This window comes from Nicotiana tomentosiformis, chromosome 1 (genome assembly GCF_000390325.3).
Source record: "Nicotiana tomentosiformis chromosome 1, ASM39032v3, whole genome shotgun sequence".
In the NCBI taxonomy this organism is placed as follows: domain Eukaryota; kingdom Viridiplantae; phylum Streptophyta; class Magnoliopsida; order Solanales; family Solanaceae; genus Nicotiana; species Nicotiana tomentosiformis.
Window position 1 is genome coordinate 159,319,732 of NC_090812.1, and position 20,843 is coordinate 159,340,574.

At 38.4% G+C, this 20,843-nt stretch overlaps 2 protein-coding genes across 2 annotated transcripts; one reads left to right on the forward strand and one right to left on the reverse strand.

The window, feature by feature from the left end:
• Window positions 1-2,613: 2,613 nt before the first annotated feature.
• Window positions 2,614-4,927, reverse strand: LOC104118256 (large ribosomal subunit protein eL37). Its single transcript, XM_009629465.4, has 4 exons — window positions 4,753-4,927; window positions 4,529-4,664; window positions 2,938-3,039; window positions 2,614-2,827 (listed from the first exon to the last, which is right to left on the reverse strand). Exons 1-4 carry the CDS (start codon window positions 4,753-4,755, stop codon window positions 2,781-2,783), a joined length of 288 nt encoding a protein of 95 aa, XP_009627760.1. The 5' UTR covers window positions 4,756-4,927; the 3' UTR covers window positions 2,614-2,780.
• Window positions 4,928-5,944: 1,017 nt separating this feature from the next.
• Window positions 5,945-19,857, forward strand: LOC138891861 (uncharacterized). The gene is made up of 6 exons (XM_070175543.1): window positions 5,945-6,186; window positions 6,776-6,888; window positions 9,242-10,055; window positions 10,101-10,240; window positions 17,892-18,684; window positions 19,701-19,857. Exons 1-6 carry the CDS (start codon window positions 5,945-5,947, stop codon window positions 19,855-19,857), a joined length of 2,259 nt encoding a protein of 752 aa, XP_070031644.1.
• Window positions 19,858-20,843: the final 986 nt, after the last annotated feature.

Below are 20,843 nucleotides of genomic sequence, written 5' to 3' on the forward strand. Positions count from 1 at the left end.
TGATATATTGTCCCTTCTCTTCTCGTCTTTTCCGTCTTCTTGCGCCGATGGTCTTTCGAAAACAGCCTCTCTACTCCATCGGGGTAGGGGTAAGGTCTGCGTACACACTACCCTCCCAGACCCCACTTGTGGGATTTTACTGAGTCGTCATTGTTGTTGTTATTGTTGTTGTTGTTGTTGTTGTTGTTGTTGTATTTAAGGTGAATGTCTATCTTTTAGATAGTTCTTAAAATTTGTTATTTTGTAGCTAAGTCACTTTTTCCCTATAAATAGAGGGGTTCTATCACATTGTAATTGATCCCAAATCAATAAAAATTCCCTTAATACTTTTCTATGCAATACTCTTGTTTCTTCTTTTTTAACAGTAATTTCGAAGTACTCTTTTTCTTTTTCTTTTTTTCAATTTCAATCAAATATGGTCTATATTGGGGTCTTAGTTGTAAAATTATGTCCCTGTGTGCTATACAAGAGAGCCAAAAGGCAAAGGCAAGAAATGTAGAAAACCCTTTCAAGGAATATGAACGTTCAATATAAACCCAAAAGACAAGAGGTTAAGCGACTCAAAACTTTACTATTGGACGTTCTTGATTTTTTTTATTTAAAATAAGTTCTGTTGGACGTTGTAAGTTTTTTTAATTTTTGGTAAATAGGAGATTTTATTAATTACTAAGTAATAGCATTACATAAATTCGATGTCCCATCTGGAATTATTCCTATAATTAAAATAATTATTTGCAACATAACCCGACATAGTAGTGCTTCTATGAGCATACACTGTAACTTGATGTGGAACACTATGCTGTACGTAAATTTGGAGTGTAAGGATGATTTTGCAACTTTGAGTATATCACAGGGTCAATTTATCATTTGAAAGAGCCTTTGCGGTTACTCTTTTAGAATCTCATCCTGAGACCTAAGTATGCCATTCTCTTCGTTAAGAAAGATCGAGCAGCATAGAAGCCTTGACTTCAAGCTTAGGTCGCATCTTACAAGGCGTGTTTCATCAATTAAAGGCTCATGATAAGGCTTTTGTGGATCTAGGCTCTCTTAAGATCGTGCGAAAGAGTTCTTCTTTACCGAGAAATTCAATGCCTAATTTCTTCCATAGCACCCTCTATTAGAGGGCAGACTGCTGTCTTAATTGGGCGTAATGCTCCCCCTTCGTTATAAGGCGTACTTTCTCACCACCTAATGATGATCAAATCACGATTATGGGGTTACCCAAAATAAACCAAAAGTCAAATAATAGGTGTCTTACAAAGTATTTCTCAAATACATAAGTAGTATTTTTAGCCGGTTTGGAAAACCACCTAGGAATTGAATTTGGGTGTAATTAGGTGTAATTACACAGTTTGACATATTTGTCTCGCCAAGTAATTACTTGGCCATCCTGGAAATGGGTGTAATTGGAGAGGTGTAATTACACTCTCCAACTCTTAAATGAGATGTGAGAATTGGTGGTAATTATACTGTGTAATACTGTAATTACAAGGTTACTTTTTAATTTCTTTCATTTTTGTTTTTATTTTAATTTATTTTCTTTATAACTTTTTATTTTCATAAATTTTAATTTATTTTTAATTTTATTTTTACTTTTAAATTTCTTTTTTATTTTTAAAATATATTTTCTTTGTATATTATTTATTTTTTATTTCTCTACCTTTACTTCTTGTGATTCTATGTAATAGCTCGTATATTTTATTTCTTATTTGTTTAATTTTATTTATTTAGCGTAACTGCGTTCTTATTCTAGTTTTTCAAACTACACTTCCTAATATTAGAAATAATGAGTCATTAACAAACTTGGCAATGAGTGATGCCATTAAAGTAGAATTTCGTTGTTGAATGAGATTATAAACTTATTATGTTTCATAATCTTAAGTAGTATTTGCTTGTTATTTCGCATTGCATGTTGTTCATTTTTTAGTTAGAATTGATAGATTAGTTGTCTAACATTTGCATAATGTTAGGACATTATATTTATAAATATTAATTTATTGTATCGAACATGCATTCCATAATGTTCTTCCAAAATGTATGTTTTTAGTTTTTATAATTAATTAAACTAAATAGTTTTAATTTGAAATATATATATATATATATATATATATATATATATAAATTATTTTTACAATATTAGTTATAAATATATTATTATTAATTAATATATATTCAAAAAAATCTGCATTTTAAATACCAAATTTAATATTATTTATAGGCATATATTTATTATATTAACTTTTAAGTTTCGATAATTATTTTATTTAAAATTTAATCTGACTTTGTAATTACACGTGCAACCAAACAGCACGCTTATAAATAAAGTATAATTATGTTATGACAACAGTGTAATTACTACCTAGTACAACAACCCTCCCAGACAACACAACTCGGTGTGGGATAATATGGGTATGTTGTTTCCAAACAGATCCTTAGTTTGATAGAACAGCCAGTTCCACGCAACAAAGAAAACCTTTCTGCATCTTTGTTGCATTACTTCAGTAAAACAACTCGGAACTAAGGAACATCACTATAAAATCATTAAGCTCAAACAGCGATATGCAACTCCAAACAACATACCTATTGGGTCTTTGTAATGCAAAAACATGAGGCTAAGAACACAAAACAACTATCTCAATATATAAAACAAAAGAGAAACACTATTACAGCTATATCTCTCAAATAGAAATAACTCCGTATTAACAAATGTATGTTAATACTCAAAACAAATATCCAAAAGCTAAGGCACATATTCATTGAAATAGATTCAAGACCGAAACTTAAGAGGCCACAGCAGCACCTTTCTTCCTTGGAGTTGCCTCGGTACCTGAAGAACGCATAGGACCAAAGGAAAGAGATCAATAACACAGGATACACGCAAGTATGTAAGCACCATAAGTTTCTAATAAAAATAATAGAGTAACTTAAATGAATTACCTTCTCTGAAGTTAGTCTTGAACCTGCGGGGCACATTGCGGAGATACCTCATGCGACCAGTTCCAGTGGTCTTTCGTCTAAGTGCCTTGACACTCCAGTTATCTGCACAGACAGTTAGAAATCAGCAAATACCAAATCAAGTAACTTCCAGAGACATCATACAGCTGAAATACCTAAAATTTATGGTCGCAATAGCTGCAAAGGATAAAACGAAAGATGAAGTAATCTTTGCAACCATTCATGACGTCGTTAAAATGTAGGTGTAGGTTGAAATACTAAAAGATCAAGCATGGAAAATCTTTGAAATATCAGTATTTTACTAGCAACCAGCCACTAGCCAATCCCTTGACAACCCATGCGATACATAGTAAGAGTTAAATACCTTTGCCTGCTATGCTATCACTGAGTACAATTTACAACCTGTTTCTTTCAAGAGCTTAGGTATGGGCAGGAGACAATCAATTCATTTGTCGGGTTTTGGCTAGACCATTCGAGGTTGTGTCAGGGACGAAAGTACACTTACACATTTAAGAACAGGTCGGCAAGACAGTTTCAGAATGTCATGGCCATTTCATGGAGTTGCCTCTGTCTAAGCCAAGCCATAAACTGAAGTGCATCATTTAAGAACTCAGGTCTAGCTACAGGGAAATCCACTCATTTTATCTTAGCTTTAACACTAACAGCTCCAATAATTTCATACAATAAAGACCAACTAACATTTCTCTGCAAGAATTTAGCTAGGGCGGATAATTACTTCTCTATCTTACAATTTTTGTGACAATTTTGTTTTTCTATTTAGAATTTAGAAAGCAACTGAACTTTGCAAACTTCACCTTGGACCTAAGCCAACAATACAATGCGTATTTTTATTAACAAATAATACATCAATTTAAGTTGGTTGGTTAGTAACAAAAAATAGCTCCATAATCCGAGTATCCATAACAATATCTCCATAATCCAAATATCCATAAAAATAACTCTTTTATCCAAATAAAAATAAAATCAGCTACTTAACAAAAAAAATCCATAAAATTAGCTCCTTAATCTAAATCTCCACAAAAAGTAGCTCCTCAGTCTAAATTCACCATAAAGAGAACTCCTTAATCAAAATATTGATAATCATAATAATTTCTAGCAATAATTCAACCAGTATACATGTGAGCACAACTACTACAGTTCTTACAAATTAATAAGAGAAACGCATCAATTTAAGACCTTTAACGACAAAAAAGAGCTCCATAATCCAAATCTACATAAGAATCTTTATACTTCAACTATCCACAAAAAAAGCTCCTTGAGATACAAACTGTCCAGAAAAATAGCATATAGCTCTTAGCTCTTTAATCCAATATAAATAAAATTTGATCCTCTATCCAAATATTCATAAAAATAGCTACTTAATCCAGATGTAAATTAAATCACCTCCTTAGTCCAAATATAAATTAAATCAGCTCCTTAATCAAAATATCTAAAAAAAAATTAGCTCCTTAATCCAAATCTCCAAATAAATAGCTACATAACCCGAATATCCATAATAATCAAAAAAAAAAAAACCAGCGCACAAATGAGCAGCAAATATAAAAATACATACATTTTCTGAGGCGAGCAGCAGGATAGGCACAAGCGGAGCAGCGGCTCTTCTGGATGTGGAAACTGCGACGTCCACACCTCACACACAGTGTGTGTGTCTTGTTCCTCCTCTTCCCAAAACTCCCCGTTCCTTTTCCCTATGATTATTATTCAACAATATACACACACTGTTAGTGAATAATTACATACGCGCACAGTATACTTCAAATGTAAAACTCGTAGTACCATTTCTGCGGCGGAGGCGGAAGAACCCTAATAATATACGGCGGGGGAGGCTTCTCTTCAGCTGGGAAAAAGTTGAACTTGTGAAACGCTTATGGAATTTATATTAAGTGGCTTAAAGGGGAAATAGGGTTTTTACGGATGGGCGTCTTTGTTGGGTGTTGTAAGAAGTGTGGGCTCTGGCCCTTGTTGTTGGGCCGTAAAATATGTTTACTGTACCCTAATTAGAATCGAAAAGGAATATTTTTGTTCTTATACACTATTCGAAACCTTATTACCAAAAATATTTCAGCTTTGGTATTTACCCGACCTAAATACGTTTTAGTTACAGAAAATATATATTTTTTTAAACTAGATTCCTTTCTGCGGTAGTCTTCCTTATTTAATCGCGGGATTTTGGGATCGTTTATATTTCAGTTAGAGATTTTACAAACGCAATCATCGCACCATAATCAAGGCAACATATTTGTAAAATCCTTCTATTACGCAATTTTTTTCTAGTTATTATCGCACCATAATCAAGGCAACATATATGTAGTATCCTTATATTCTCTCATTTTCTCTGGTTTCCTCTGGTTTTCCATAAACAAAGGTTTAGAAGAAAACAATTGCAAACAATTAGCTACAATTGAATTGAATTTTGCGACATAATATCAAAATTAGTGATTATGCTTCAACTCAATGGTCGGTGAGATAGCGTTGGGAGATACAAAGATTTTGATGTTGACGGAATTGTAGTCAATGAAGATTCAAATTATAGTCAATTGAATTCCGCAATTGTAGAGCATCTAATTATCGATACCTCCGCAAAAATCATCGAAATCAAATACACTGTCAACGAACGTTGTCCTCCAATAGAAATTCGGAACGATGTGGGAGTTCGAGTGTATATGGAGACGAAAAAGGAAAACAAAAACTTAGAAATGTATCTGATGTGTATAATAGTGCGTGATTTCGATTTGGAATGCAGTATAATACGAGCACAATTGCAAGTTTGCTCTATTTTTCCAGTGCTGATGTTTTTTCAATTTCAAGTGTTTTACAATTTATCTACAATATTACTACATAACAAATGTAGTTCAACTGTTATGTCTCTACAAGTATTCTGTCAAATACTGAACACATGAACGTATAGAGGTCTGAATTACTATACTTTTAATTGAGTGCAGGTTCTTCTGATTACCGTAATACTAACATGGTACAATTGTCAAGTAATTATAACACAATTGGAGAAGTATCAGGAATAATGAAGTTGATTGATATGCAAACATCTCCGGCAATTGTGGAATATGAAAGTATCATCATAACAGAACATACGCCAAATGTAATTGAAGTAGGCCAAGTTTACCAAGACAAGCAAATAATTGTCAATGCAATGAAGCATTATTGTGTCATGAATAAGCTTCAATTTAGGGTGAAAATATCTAGTGCAAGAAGGTAGGAATATTTTATTTGTCAAATTCATATTGTGTATAAGTTGTAGTTTTTTTTGTATATAAATTGTTCAAAATAAGTTGTTGTGCATAAATAGCCTTGTATTATGTAGCTACAATTTGCATAACATTTATTGGATTATTTTTATTATGTAGCTATTGCCTCGTATGTGTTGGGGACAATTGTACGTGGCACTTCAAGTCCACCAGCATAAATGAATCAGTATTATTCAAGGTTCGAAAATTCAACAGCTTGCACAGATGCTCTTTGATGGACAACACATATATACAACGCAAACTTACTGCCATGGTAGTTGGCAGTATGGTGATGCCAAAATATGCGGATCCTAATACAATAGACACACCCAAAGACATACAAACTGACATGTTGTCGGATCATGTTGTGAACTTAACATATGTGCAAGCTTGGAGAGCAAAGGAAAAGGCTTTGGAATTTTTAGAGGTTATCTTGCTGATTCCTACAGTCCCTTGCCGAGTTATTTATATATTCTGTAGAAGACTACTCCGGGGTCAGTAGTAAAATTGTAGAAGACTGAAGATGACTATTTTTTGTATGCATTTGTTGCACTTAGTACGTCCATCAAGGGTTGGGAGCATTGTAGGCCAGTTGTAGTAGTCGATGACACATTCTTGAAGTCGGCATATAGGGGAATCATGCTAACAACTAGCACAATGGATGCAGTAGGTAATGTAGATTAATTGTAAAAAATTTATTATAAAGTTATTTTTGAGAATGTATATTTTACCACTAGCATATGACGTTGTTGATTCAGAAAATGACACATCATGGAGGTGGTTATTTGAGCAATTCAAACATGCATATGGTGAAACTACAACAAAATGGGACTTTAGCAGCAATTATTTAGTGGCAATAAATTAGTTGTCGCCAATTTATTCACGAAAGGCAAATATTAGTGGCCAATGGATATCAGTCGGTAAATATTTACTTTTGGTATTCCCTCCAATTTCTAATTTTTCCTCTAAATCCTCTCCCGCGTAAACTCTCATACCCAGAAATTACAATTAAAGAAAAACAATTCCTAGGACAAGCTCTCTAAATATCCATCGGTAACCAAATTGACGGCCACCATCAGATTGGTGGTGAGTATCTCTATTTTTCTTTAGGTCTTACCATCATGTGGGTTGACTATATTAGAGTCAGTGGATGGTACAAAAATAAAGTTTGAATCTCACATCCGATTCCAAAAGCCAACGAATATGATGAGTTTTTTTTTTGTCTTTTTGGTTACTTTGTTGATGGGTTTCTATAATTTTTATCTCCCGTCTCAATAACTACAAGAACACACATAGCAATTACGTTGTCTGAGTTTTGCAATTCAATAATTGTAACAAAACCCAAAGTGCCAGGCTGCTCCTCGGACATCGGATAACCATTACATTCAGTTCCCAGGCCGTCGTCTTGAAACTTCTAATTCGGTTGATAAAATTTTCTAATTGTTGGGTGTAGGGTTTTTGATTGCCGGAGATTTAATTCTTGAAAGAGAATTTTCTTAGTATTTTTCTAATTTGGTATTGTTGGTTTATATAGTTTTCTAGCTTCCAGTTTCTATGAAACTGTTTTTCCAATAATCAAATCATACCACCTACTGATTGCTACAATGTAGATGATTTTATAGCATAATTTTCCATATTGTATAATGAATTTAGTGATTTAACTTCATTGTTTTTATTTTCTAGATCTCTAGTTGTTGAGATTTAATAGAAAAGCTAGTGCGATATAGTAAGTTTTTTTCTCTCTAATATATATTTTAGAAAAGCATTCATCTGCCATAGCATTTGTGATTGTATCAAGAGGAAGAGGTTGAATATGAACACGCTATTTATTTCAGCAAGTCTAAAATTGAAAATAAGTTATGTGTGTTTTAATATATAAAAAAATGTGCCTACAACATACTTTATGATTGAGTGAGATAGAGGGCCTTTTTTGTGAGGATAAGTGTGGATCGGTGCTGCCCGCCTGCAACATACTTTATTATTATCGCACGTGAGTTGTCCGTGCAGATTATAGCGCTTGGGCTGAAGGAGCCCCTCCGGAGTCTGTACACACCCCTAGTGAGCACAGGTACCTACTGAGTGCGAGTGCCGAGTGCTGAGTGACTGGGAGGCATGAGTGATTGTGAGGTATGCCCGAGTGGCAAGAGTGATTATGAGGTATTCCCGAGTGGCACGAGTGACTGTGAGGTTTGCACGAGGGAATGTATATGAGTGATGTTTTGCCCGAGGGGATGTTTATGATTTCATCATTTTTGCTCACCTTTGCATTGAGCCTTTGTTTGAAAAACTGTTGGAAAAATGTCTTTAAAATGATTTTTACTAGAAAATGAGATGTTTGATTCAAATCCTGATTTTTAAGAGCATGTGGTATTTTACTGAGATTTCCTGATATGAACGTTATATGCTTTATTGCTCGTCACCACTGCTTAGTCTTTATTTATTGTTGTTACTTACTGAGTTGGCGTACTCACGTTACTGCATGCACCTAGTGTGCAGATCCAGGTGTAGCTGGACACGGTAGCGGTTATTGAGTGTTCTGGTTGGAGATTTTCTTGTAGATAGCAAGGTAGCTGTTTGGCGATCGCAGCCCCTGCTCTTCTCCCTCTTATCTTCCTCTAGTTGTATTTAGCTATTTTTCGGGCTGAGTTAGCCTTGATATTGTTAGACAGATTGTAGTATATGCTCATGACTAGTGATACCCCGATGTCGGGCTTTTCTTTTTCGCACTGAGTTAGTCGGCTTGCCTAGTTCCACGATAGGCGCCATCATGATAGGGGTTAGTTTTGGGTCGTGACAGAGTGGTATTAGAGCATAGGTTACATAGGTATCACAAGTCATGAACGAGTTTAGTAGAGTCTTGCGGATCGGTATGGAGACATCTGTACTTATCTTCGAGAGGTTGTAGAACCTTTAGGAAACTTCACATTCTTGGATTCTTGTCGTGCGAATTTGTTGATTCTAGTAATTAAACATCTGTTGTTTTATTCTCTCACAGATGGTGAGGACTCGTACTACCGATCAAGAGGGCCAGCCACCAGTACCACCAGCCAGGGATGCGAGAGGCCGTGGTAGGGGTAGAGGTACAGCCCGTATAGTAGTTGGGACAGTACCTACAGATCCACCGGTTGTCCCAGATCAGGACCAGGTTCCAGTTGTTGATGCACCAGCTCAGGCACCACCTGTGCCTATTATGATTCCAGGCCTTCATGAGGCCTTTGCTCAGATTCTGACAGCGTGTACTGGCCTTGCTCAGGCGGTCTCTATTTCGATGGCCGCAACCACTTCTCAGGCCACGGGAGGCACTCAGACTCTTGTCACTCGCACACCCGAGCAGGTTATTCAGGGACTTCAGACACTAGAGCTACCACCAGCCCAACTAGTTATTGTTGCTCAGGATTATGTGGTTCCTGCTATGCCTGAGGATGATCAGCGCAGGTTGGAGAGGTTTGGGAGACTTCAGCCACCATATTTCAGTGGCACATACATAGAGGATGCTCAGGACTTTTTGGACAGGTGTCAGAGAATACTCCGTACTGCTGGTATTTTGGAGACTTGTGGGGTCTTATTCACTACCTTTCAGTTTTCTGGGGCTGCACTCAGACGGTGGGAGACTTACAATAGGTGTAGGCCTGTTGGCGCAACACCCCTTACTTGGCAGCAGTTCTCCGTGGTCTTTTTGGAGAAGTTCGTGCCTCGATCCTATAGAGAGGAGCTGCATAGACAGTTTGAGCGACTCCACCAGGGTGATATGTCTGTGACCCAATATGAGATACGATTCTCTGAGTTGGCCCGTCATGCTATCTGGTTGGTTCCCACGGACAGAGAGAGGATCATGAGGTTTATTGATGGTCTCACTTATCAGCTACAGTTGCTCATGACCAGAGAGAGGGTTTCAGGTGCTACTTTTGATGAGGTAGTCGACATTGCTCGACAAATTAAGATGGTTAGCAGTCAGGAGAGGGTTGAACAGGAGGCAAAGAGGCCTCGTGGTCAGGGTGCATTCAGCGGTGCTCCTTTTGGGGGTCAGTTCTAGCACGATAGAGGTCGTCATTTCAGACAGGCTCAGTCAACTCGGCCATTTCATCGGGGTGAATCATCTGGTCATGGTTCTCACAGTTCTCATCAGGGCCACTCATCACTTAGTGCCCTTCCAGTTCAGAGTTCGTCCCGTGCTTCACCTGTTCAGGGCTCTTCCGTGCCAGGTTCTTCTACCAGTCATCCCGATGCTAGGGGTTCTCTTCAGTTTCCGCCACCAACACCAGGGAGTTATTTTGAGATGCGGGGAGCTTAGGCATATGTGGAGGCAGTGTCCTCGTCGTCATGGAGGTCTATCTCAGTAAAGGATTCAGCCTCCGACTACAGCACCAGCTACCTCACCACCCGCCCAGTCAGCTCGGGGTGGAGGTCAGTCAGCTAGGGTCGCCTTAGAGGGGGAGGCAGATCAGGGGTGGTCAACCCCGTTTCTATTCTCTCTACCAGACCAGATGCTATTGCTTTAGATGTTGTGATTACAGGTATTGTCTGAGTTTGCCACAGAGATGCCTCAGTATTATTTGACCCTGGTTCCACGTATTCATATGTTTCCTCGTATTTCACCTATTTTTTGGATATGCCCCATGAGTCCTTAGTTTCATCTGTATATGTATCTACTCATGTGGCGATACTATTATTATGGACCGTATATATCGGTCATGTGTGGTGACTATTGGGCGTGTGAAGACCCGAGTAGATCTATTGTTGCTCAGTATGGTTGACTTTGATGTGATATTGGGTATGTATTGGTTATCTCCATGTCATGTTGTTCTATATTATCACACTAAGACGGTGATGTTGGCTATGCCGAGAATTCCGAGGGTTGAGTGGAGAGGTTCTGTAGATTATGTACCAAGTAGGGTGATTTCATATTTGAAGGCTCAACGCATGGTTGAGAAGGGTTGCCTATCTTATTTGGCTTTTGTGAGGGATGTTAATGCAGAGACTCCTGTCATCTATTCTGTTCCGATGGTACGTGATTTTTTGGATGTGTGTCCTGCAGACCTACCGGGCATGCCACCTGACATGGATATTGACTTTGGTATTGATTTGATGCCAGACACTCAGTCCATTTCTATTCCACCATATCGTATGGCACCGACGAAGTTGAAGGAATTGAAAGAATAGCTTCAGGAACTCCTTGATCCGGTTCTATTCGTGAAAAAGAAGGATGGTTCCATGAGAATGTGTATTGATTACATGCAGTTGAACAAGGTCACAGTTAAGAACAAGTATCTTTTGCCTCGTATTGATGATTTATTCGACCAGCTTCAGGGAGCGAGGGTGTTCTCCAAGATTGATTTGAGATCCGGTTATCACCAACTGATGATTCGGGATTCAGATATTCTTAAAACAGCTTTCAGAACCCGATATGGCCATTATGAGTTCTTAGTGATGTCTTTTGGGCTGACCAATGCCCCAACAACGTTCATGAATTTGATGAATAATGTATTTCAGCCCTATTTAGACTCATTCGTTGTTGTATTTATTGATGACATCCTGGTGTACTCCCGTATCCAGGAGGAGCACGCTTAGCATTTAAAGATTGTATTAAAGAGATTGAGGGAGGAGAAGCTTTATGTAAAGTTCTCCAAATGCGAGTTTTGGCTCAGTTCAGTAGCATTCTTGGGGCACGTGGTGTCCGATGAGGGTATTCAGGTGGATCCGAAGAAGATAGAGGCGGTGCAGAGTTGGCCCAGACCGTCCTCAACCACGGAGATTAGGAGCTTTCTTGGTTTGGCGGATTACTACCGTCGCTTTGTGGAGGGATTTTCATCTATTGCATCGCCCTTGACCAAATTGACCCAAAAGGGTGCTCCATTCAGGTGGTCGGATGAATGTGAGAAGAGCTTTCAGAAGCTCAAGACTGCTTTGACCACAACTCCAGTGTTAGTTCTGCCATCAACTTCAGGTTCTTACACCGTGTATTATGATGCCTCGAGGATAGGCATTGGTTGTGTTTTGATGCAGGAGGGTAGGGTGATTGCCTATGCCTCAAGCCAGTTGAAGACCCGTGAGAAGAACTATCCTATCCATGATCGTGAGTTAGCAGCCATTATTCACGCCTTGAAGATTTGGCGTCATTATTTGTATGGGGTTCATTGTGAGATTTATACTGATCACCGGAGTCTGCAATATCTGTTAAAGAAGAAGGATCTTAATTTGCATCAGCGGAGATGGTTAGAGCTTCTTAAGGACTATGATATAACTATTTTGTACTATACGGGGAAGGCCAATGTGGTGGTCGATGCTTTGAGTCGCCGGGTTGAGAGTTTGGGGAGTTTAGCATATCTTCCAACAGCAGAGAGACCTTTGGCATTAGATGTTCAGACCTTAGCAGGCCAGCTTGTCAGATTGGATATTTTGGAGCCTAGTCGGGTATTGGCTTGTGTGGTCTCCAGGTCTTCTCTTTATGACCGTATCAGGGAGCATAAGTATGATGACCCTCACTTGCTCGTTCTTCGGGACAGGGTTCGGAGAGGTGATGCTAGGGATGTGACTATTGGTGATGGCGGGGTGTTGAGAATGCAGGGCCGGATATGTGTGCCTAATGTAGATGGGCTTCGAGAGCTGATTCTTGAGGAGGCCCATAGCTCGCGGTATTCCATCCATCCGGGTGCCACGAAGATGTGCTAGGATTTGAGGCAGCACTATTGGTGGAGGCGGATGAAGAAGGATATGGTTGGGTTTGTGGCTCGGTGTTTAAACTGTCAGCAGGTTAAGTATGAGCATCAGAGACCGGGTGGCTTGCTTCAGAGGTTAGAGATCCCAGAGTGGAAGTGGGAGCGGATCACTATGGACTTTGTAGTTGGGCTCCCACAGACTTCGAGGAAGTTCGACCCTATTTGGGTTATTGTGGATCGGCTGACCAAGTCCATGCACTTCATTCCAGTTGGTACTACTTACTCTTCAGAGCGGTTGGCTGAAATTTACATCCGAGAGATCGTTCGCATGCATGGTGTCCCAGTTTTTATCATTTCAGATAAGGGTACTCAGTTCACATCGCAGTTTTGGAGGGCCGTGCAGCGAGAGTTGGGTACTCAGGTTGAGTTAAGCATAACTTTTCACCCTCAGACGGACGGACAGTCCGAGCGCACTATTCAGATATTGGAGGACATGTTGCGCGCTTGTGTCATTGACTTTGGGGGTTCATGGGACCAGTTTCTGCCACTCGCAGAGTTTGCATATAACAACAGTTATCAGTCGAGTATTCAGATGGCTCCGTACGCGGCTTTGTATGGGAGAAGGTGTAGATCTCCGGTGGATGGTTTGAGCCGGGTGGGGCTAGGATTTTAGGTACAAACTTGGTCCAGGACGCATTAGATAAGGTGAAATTGATTTAGGAGTGACTTCGCACAGCGCAATCCAGGCAGAAGAGCTATACGGATAGGAAGGTCCGTGATGTGTCTTTTATGGTTGGGGAGAAGGTTTAGATGAAGGTATCACCCGTGAAGGGCCTTTTGAGGTGCTTCAGAGGATAGGAGAGGTGGCTTATAAGCTTGCCATGCCACCCAGCTCGTCGAGTGTGCATCTAGTGTTTCATGTTTCCATGCTCCGGAATTATATTGGAGATCCGTCCCATGTTTTGGATTTCAGCACAGTTCAGTTGGAGGGTGATATGACTTATGATGTGGAGCCGGTGGCTATTTTGGATAGGCAGGTTCGAAGGTTGAGGTCAAAGGATATAACTTCAGTAAAGGTGCAATGGAGAGGTCAGCCTGTGGAAGAGGCCACCTGGGAGACCGAGCGGGAGATGCGGAGCAGATATCCACGCCTATTCGAGACTCCAGGTATGTTTCTAGACCCGTTCGAGGATGAACGGATATTTAAGAGGGAGAGGATGTAACGACTCGGCCGGTCGTTTCGAGAGTTATAACCTCGTTTTCCCCATTCCTACTTCTTTTTGTGTTATTCAGCTATATTATGTTATATCGGGTTAGTTGGTTCGAGTCCAGAAGGAACTCGGAGTGAAACGAGACACTTAGTCTCATAATTGAAAATTTTAAGTTAGAAAAGTGGACTAGATATGGACCTATGTGTAAACGACCTCGGATTTGAATTTTGATGATTATAGCTCCGTATGGTGATTTTGAACTTATGAGCGTGTCCGGAATATTATTTGAAAGTCCATAGAGGAATTAGGCTTGAAATGCCAAAAGTTTTATTTTTGAGAAGTTTGACCGGGGGTTGACTCTTTGATATCGGGGTTGGAATCCGATTCTGAAAATTAGAATACCTCTGTTATGTCATTTAGGATTGTGTGCAAAATTTGAGGTCATTCAGACGTGGTTTGGTTGGTTTTGTCATAGATTGCCGAATTTAGAAATTTAGAAGTTCTTAGGCTTGAATCTGAGGGCAATTTGGTGTTTGGATGTTGTTTTGAGTGATTCGAAGGTTCGACTAAGTTTGTATGTTGATATATGACTTGTTGGTATTTTTGGTTAAGGTCCCAAAGGCCTCGGGGTAATTCCGGGTGGTTAACGGAGTCGTTGAAGTTGGAAATTGCAGCTGGAGCTGCTGCTTCTGCTATTTCCACACCTGTGAAAGAAGGGGTCGGAGGTGCGAAGTCACTGGTGCGCGAGGCCTTGAGCGCATATGTGGATATGAGGCATTTGGACTGGTTTTGCAGATACGCACCTGGGACTGCAGATGCGAGTCAGCAGGTGCGAGAAAGGGGTCCGCAGATGCAGAATCTATGTGATTAAGTGAGTTGCGTAGGTGCGCACCATTGTCCGCAGATGCGGAAGCGCAGGTGCGAGAAAATGGCCGCATGTGCGAAAAACCTGGACAGAATCCTTAAATACAACCCTTCGCGAATTTTGGTCATTCTTCACAATTTCAACTCGGGTTTTGGAGCTTTTGGAGGGGTTTGGAGAAGGAATCAAGGGGATTTCGTTGAGGTAAGTTACTTGAGCCCTAATACTTGTATATATGGCGAATTCTCGTTGTTTTAATCATGGTAATTAGTGAAAATGAGGGGTTAGGGCTTAGAAATTTTGGAAAAATAATTTAAGGATTTGAAGGACCAAACGATGTCGGATTTTGATGAATTTGGTATGGTTAGACTCGTGAGTGAATGAGAATTCTAGTTTTGTGAATTTTGTCTGATTTCTAGACGTGGGATCGGGGGCCGGGTTTGAGTCAATTTCGGGTTTTTGTCTAATTTTGTGGTTTTTCTTGTGGAATTTATTCCATTAGCACGTATTGATGGTATTGTACTGATTGTGAATAGATTCTGAGCATTTATAGGCCGAGTCCAGAGGCAAGAGCATTGCGGGTTAGAGATTTGACCAGTTTGAGGTAAGTAACGATTGTAAATCTAGTCCTCAGGGTATGAAACCCCGGATTTCGTATCATTCTACTATTTTGGTGACACACATGCTAGGTGACGGGCATGTGGGCGTGCACTGTTGGGGATTTGTGACTTGGTCCGCCCCGTAGTAACTGTAAAATTTCATACTTTGTTGAAACCATTTGATACTCGTATGTTTTAGAAATAATTTCTGTAAATTGGGCTGAATACCATGTTTGGGCCTTGCGCCAATGCTGTTTGGACCCTTAGGGGTTGTATCTTACCATCCTCTCACTGTTTTTGATTGAAAATCTATACTCAGTCATGTTTATACTTGTTTACCGCATAACTCAGTTTTATGACTCTATTTTGATGCATATAAATATTTTGGGCCGAATGCCCTGTTTTACTGAAATGCCCGAGTGGCTTGATTTGTGAGGATGAGTGTGGATCGGGGCTGCCCGCCTGCAGCATACTTTATGACTGAGTGAGGCCGAGGGCCTGATTTGTGAGGATGAGTGTGGATCGGGGCTGCCCGCCTGCATCATACTTTATTATTATTGCACGTGAGTTGTCCGTGCAGATTATAGCGCTTGGGCTGAAGGAGCCCCTCCGGAGTCTGTACACACCCCCAGTGAGCGTAGGTACCTATTGAGTGCGAGTGCTGAGTGCCAAGTGCTGAGTGATTGGCAGACATGAGTGATTGTGAGGTATGCCCGAGTGGCAAGAGTGATTGTGAGATATGCCCGAGTGGCACGAGTGACTGTGAGGTTTGCCCGAGGGACTGTATATGAGTGATGTTTTGCCCGAGGGGCTGTTTATGATTTCATCATTTTTGCTCACCTTTGCATTGAGCCTTTGTTTGAAAAACTGTTGGAAAAATGTCTTTAAAATGATTTTTACTAGAAAACGAGATGTTTGATTCAAATCCTGATTTTTAAGAACATGTGGTATTTTACTGAGATTTCCTGATATGAACGTTATATGCTTTATTGCTTGTCACTACTGCTCAGTCTTTATTTATTGTTGTTACTTACTGAGTTGGCGTACTCACGTTACTCCCTGCACCTAGTGTGCAGATTTAGGTGTAGCTGGACACGGTAGCGGTTATTGAGTATTCTGGTTGCAGATTTTCTTGGAGATAGCAAGGTAGCTGTTTGGCGATCGTAGCCCCTGCTCTTCTCCCTCTTATCTTCCTCTAGTTGTATTTAGATATTTTTCGGGCTAAATTAGCCTTGATATTGTTAGACAGATTATAGTATATGCTCATGACTAGTGACACCCCGTTGTCGGACTTTTCTTTTCCGTACTTCTATTTTTCTTTGATTTGAACTCTAAATATGGAGGTTTTATGTTAAATAACCTTGGAATTATCTTTAAAATAAAAATATTGGTTTGTTTTGGAAATGAGTCGTCTTGCCTAGTTCCACGATAGGCGCCATCACGACAAGGGTTAGTTTTGGGTCGTGACAAATGGGTATTTCTATCACAGCCTATAAAATACGAGGCTCCTCTGACAAAGAAGCCGCTTCTATGATCGTAGCTGGATTCACAGGCATGTTAAAATATTGGTTGGATAATTATTTCACTGATGAGATAAAACAATCCATATACTTCTCTATAGCCATTTAAACAGTTGTAAATACTGAAGTTACAGACATGGAGACTACCTCTGAGGTAGTTAGAGAAGATGCTTGTGCTACCATTCTCTATCATATCGCAAAACACTTCATTGGAGAACCCAAACTCTTCCAAGATAAAAGTTTACAAATCCTAAACAATCTTTCTTGACCAACCCTAGATTACTTTATTTGGTATAAAAACCAATTCATCAGTAAGGTTATGATTAGACCTGACTGTCATCTAGATTTCTGGAAAGAACGCTTTGTCAACAGACTTCCACCTTTATTCGCTAACAAGGTCAGAACAAAAATCCAAGATCGTTGTGATGGTAAAATTCCTTATCATCAAATGACCCATGGAGACCTCGTTAGCTTCATCAATATTGTAGGTCTTGAACTCTGCACTGATATCAATCTTAAAAGCCAACTAAAAAAAGAACGATTCTCCTCTAGAAGAGAACTAGGAAGTTTCTGTCAAGACTTCGGATTCACCTCAATTGCTGCCCCTTTTACTCACTCTTCAAAGAGAGTCTAAATCTTCCAAAAAGACTCTTCGCAGCAAATCTCACAGAATTTTCGAAAATTCACCCATAAAGAAATCCAAATATCGTAGACCTTCTAAGTCTTCTAACAAATCCAAAGACGTCTGCTGGAACTGTGGAAAAATCGGACACAGGGCCAACGAATGCAAATCAGACAAAAAGAAGTAGAAAATCAATCTTCTAGAAATTAGCGATGATACCAAAAGAAAACACTTCTCTATCCTAGAAGAAGCTAATTCAGATTCTTCTCCAAATTATTCATCGAATGATTATAGTGTTGAAGAAGATATCAACATTGCTTATAAGTCCGTTTATAGCCAATCCGGTAGTGAATGCCACTATACTGAAACTTACTGTACTTGTGGCAACACTCCAGCTTCTATTAGAGTTCTTACTGATAGCTCTAAAGAGGCTCTATATGATGTAATCCAACACATCAATGACGAAGAATCCAGAAACTGTTATCTTCTGGAACTTAAAAATCTCATCCTCAATCATCGCAATGATAAACCTAAATCAAAACCAGCCATTGTACCTTTCAACATGAAACAAATCATGTCTTGTTTTGATAAGCCATCAGAACCATCAATCTCTGATCTGGGACATGAAATCTCAGAACTAAAAGGAGAAATCAGAGATATTAAATCCATACTTGGAAAAGTTGAACTTGATGTTCTCACAGAACACGTTCTCAAACAAGCCAGTACCTATGAGCACAAATCTGAAGAGGAAGAACTTCCTGAAAATGATTATCACCCTGAAAACGATGTAGATAATCCTATCAACCTCAGTCTTACTCAAAATAAGACTTCCACATCCAACGCTCCTGGTATTACTGTTATAACCAGTATAAAACCTCAAAGCTATCATATCCCTATTAAAATTGTTATTAGCAAAAACTTTGTTATCAATAAAATTACTTTACTTGATAGTGGTGCAGATCGTAACTGTATCATCAAATGTATTGTTCCTACTCAGTATTTAGAAAAAAGTACTTCTAAACTTTACTCCACTATAGAAGAACAACTACGTATTAATTACAAACTTTCAAAATAAACCTTTTGAAAAAGAAATATGCTCTGATTTTTCTAACGCTTTTTGGGAAAGAAAAAAGCATTTGATTGAACTTCCATACATTGATGGATTCAATGAACATGTCATCCCAACCAAATCAAGACCCATTCAAATGAATCAAGAAATGATAAAAAGCTTTAAAATTGAGATTTCAAATCTCCTGAAAAACAACATCATTCGCCCCTCTAAATCCCCTTGGAGATGTTATGCCTTTTATGTAAATAATAGTGCAGAAAAGGAAAGAGGAGCACCACGGTTAGTTATCAACTATAAATCTTTGCTTGACAAATGATTTTATTATAACTGAGGATGTAAAAGAGAATTTCATTTTAGGAATACCTTTTATTACTCAAATAAAACCTTTCATTACTAGTTTAAATGGTATCTCCACACATATTTTAGGAAAAGATTTACACTTTCCTTTTATAAAAACCCTATCACCCGATGAAAGTAATTTTTTAAGAAAAAAAAAATAGTTTTTCGTATTAATAAACTTTCTCAACATATCACCTTTTAAAGGATGAAATAAAAATTAAGAAAATCTTGCAGATTTTAAAAATCTCAGAGATGGTTACTAAAATAGCCAATCTTCAAAACCTTTTTGAAAAATAAATATGCTCTGATTTTTCTAACGCTTTTTGGGAATTAAAAAAAGCATTTTATTGAACTTCCATACATTGATGGATTCAATGAACATGTCATCTCAACCAAAGAAAGACCTATTCAAATAAATCAAGAAATGATGGAAATTTGTAAAACTGAGATTTCAAAACTCCTGAAAAATAATATCATTCGTCCCTCTAAATCCCCTTGGAGTTATTCTGCCTTTTATGTAAATAATAGTGCATAAAAGGAAAGAGGAGCACCATTGTTAGTTATCAACTATAAACCTTTAAATGCTGTTCTTAAATGGATTTAGATATCCTATTCCTAACAAAAGAGATCTCTTAAGGAGAACTTACAAAGCTAATGTCTATAGCAAGTTCGATATGAAATCTGGTTTTTGGCAAATTCAAGTAGCCAAAAAAGACAGATACAAAATTGCCTTCAATATTCCCTTTGGGCAGTATGAATAGAACGTTATGCCATTCGGGATTAAGAACGCTCCCTCTGATTTCCAGAATGTCATGAACTCCATTTTTTATGACTATAGTTATATGTCTATTGTTTATATAGATGATGTCCTTAACTTCTCGGAAAACATAGATTCCCATTTCAAGCATCTCAACACCTTCTTTAAAGTTGTTAAGAGAAACTGTCTAGTAGTAAGTGCCAAAAAGATTAAACTCTTCCAAAACCTCAATTAGATTCTTAGGTCATGACCTTTATCAAGGATCTTACAAACCTATTTGTAGAGCCATAGATTTCTCCTCTAAATTCCCTTATGAAATTACGGATAAAACCCAGCTTCAAAGATTTCTAGGAAGTCTCAATTATGTAGCTAATTTTATGCCTAACATTAGACAAGTTTGTGAGCCTTTATATAAAAGACTTAGGAAAAATCATGTTCCATGGGGCACTAAACAAACTCAATCAGTCATCCAAATAAAAGGTTTAGTATAGAACCTCCCTTGCGTAGGAATCCCTAATCCAGAAGCCTTTATGATTGTAGAAATAGATGCTTCTGATATAGGTTACGGTGGAATACTTAAACAAAAGGATACCCTAGAATCCCATGAACAACTTGTTCGTTTTACATTTGAAATTTGGAATTCCGCTGAAAAATTATTCTACTGTTAAAAAAGAAGTCTTGTCTATAGTACTATGTATTACCAAATCTCAAGATGATTTTATTAACAAAGAATTTTTAGTTAGACTTGATTGTAAATCTGTCAAAGAGATTCTTCAAAAGGATTTCAAAAACCTTGTTTCAAAATAAATATTTGCTAGATGGCAAGCTCTACTATCTAGCTTTGATTTCAAAATAGATTTTATTAAAGGAGAAAATAACTCTTTACCTGATTTTCTAATAAGAGAATTTCTACAGGGAAAAAATGAGGCCCTTCAAATCTGACACTCCTACCAAAGGAAAAGAAACAAAAAACCCGCAAATGGCTAGACC

What these genes read in the sequence shown, in the direction of transcription:
- LOC138891861 (XM_070175543.1), top strand. Translation starts at nt 5,945, where the DNA reads ATGGTACAATTGTCAAGTAATTATAACACAATTGGAGAAGTATCAGGA. An exon ending in TAGCACAATGGATGCAGTAG is followed by an intron (nt 6,889 to 9,241) that starts GTAATGTAGATT and finishes CTACCGATCAAG; the next exon opens with AGGGCCAGCCACCAGTACCA. An exon ending in AAATGTATTGTTCCTACTCA is followed by an intron (nt 18,685 to 19,700) that starts GTATTTAGAAAA and finishes AAATGGATTTAG; the next exon opens with ATATCCTATTCCTAACAAAA.
- LOC104118256 (XM_009629465.4), bottom strand. An exon ending in TGCTGCTCGCCTCAGAAAAT is followed by an intron (nt 3,040 to 4,528) that starts GTATGTATTTTT and finishes CTGTCTGTGCAG; the next exon opens with ATAACTGGAGTGTCAAGGCA. An exon ending in CAAGACTAACTTCAGAGAAG is followed by an intron (nt 2,828 to 2,937) that starts GTAATTCATTTA and finishes TGCGTTCTTCAG; the next exon opens with GTACCGAGGCAACTCCAAGG.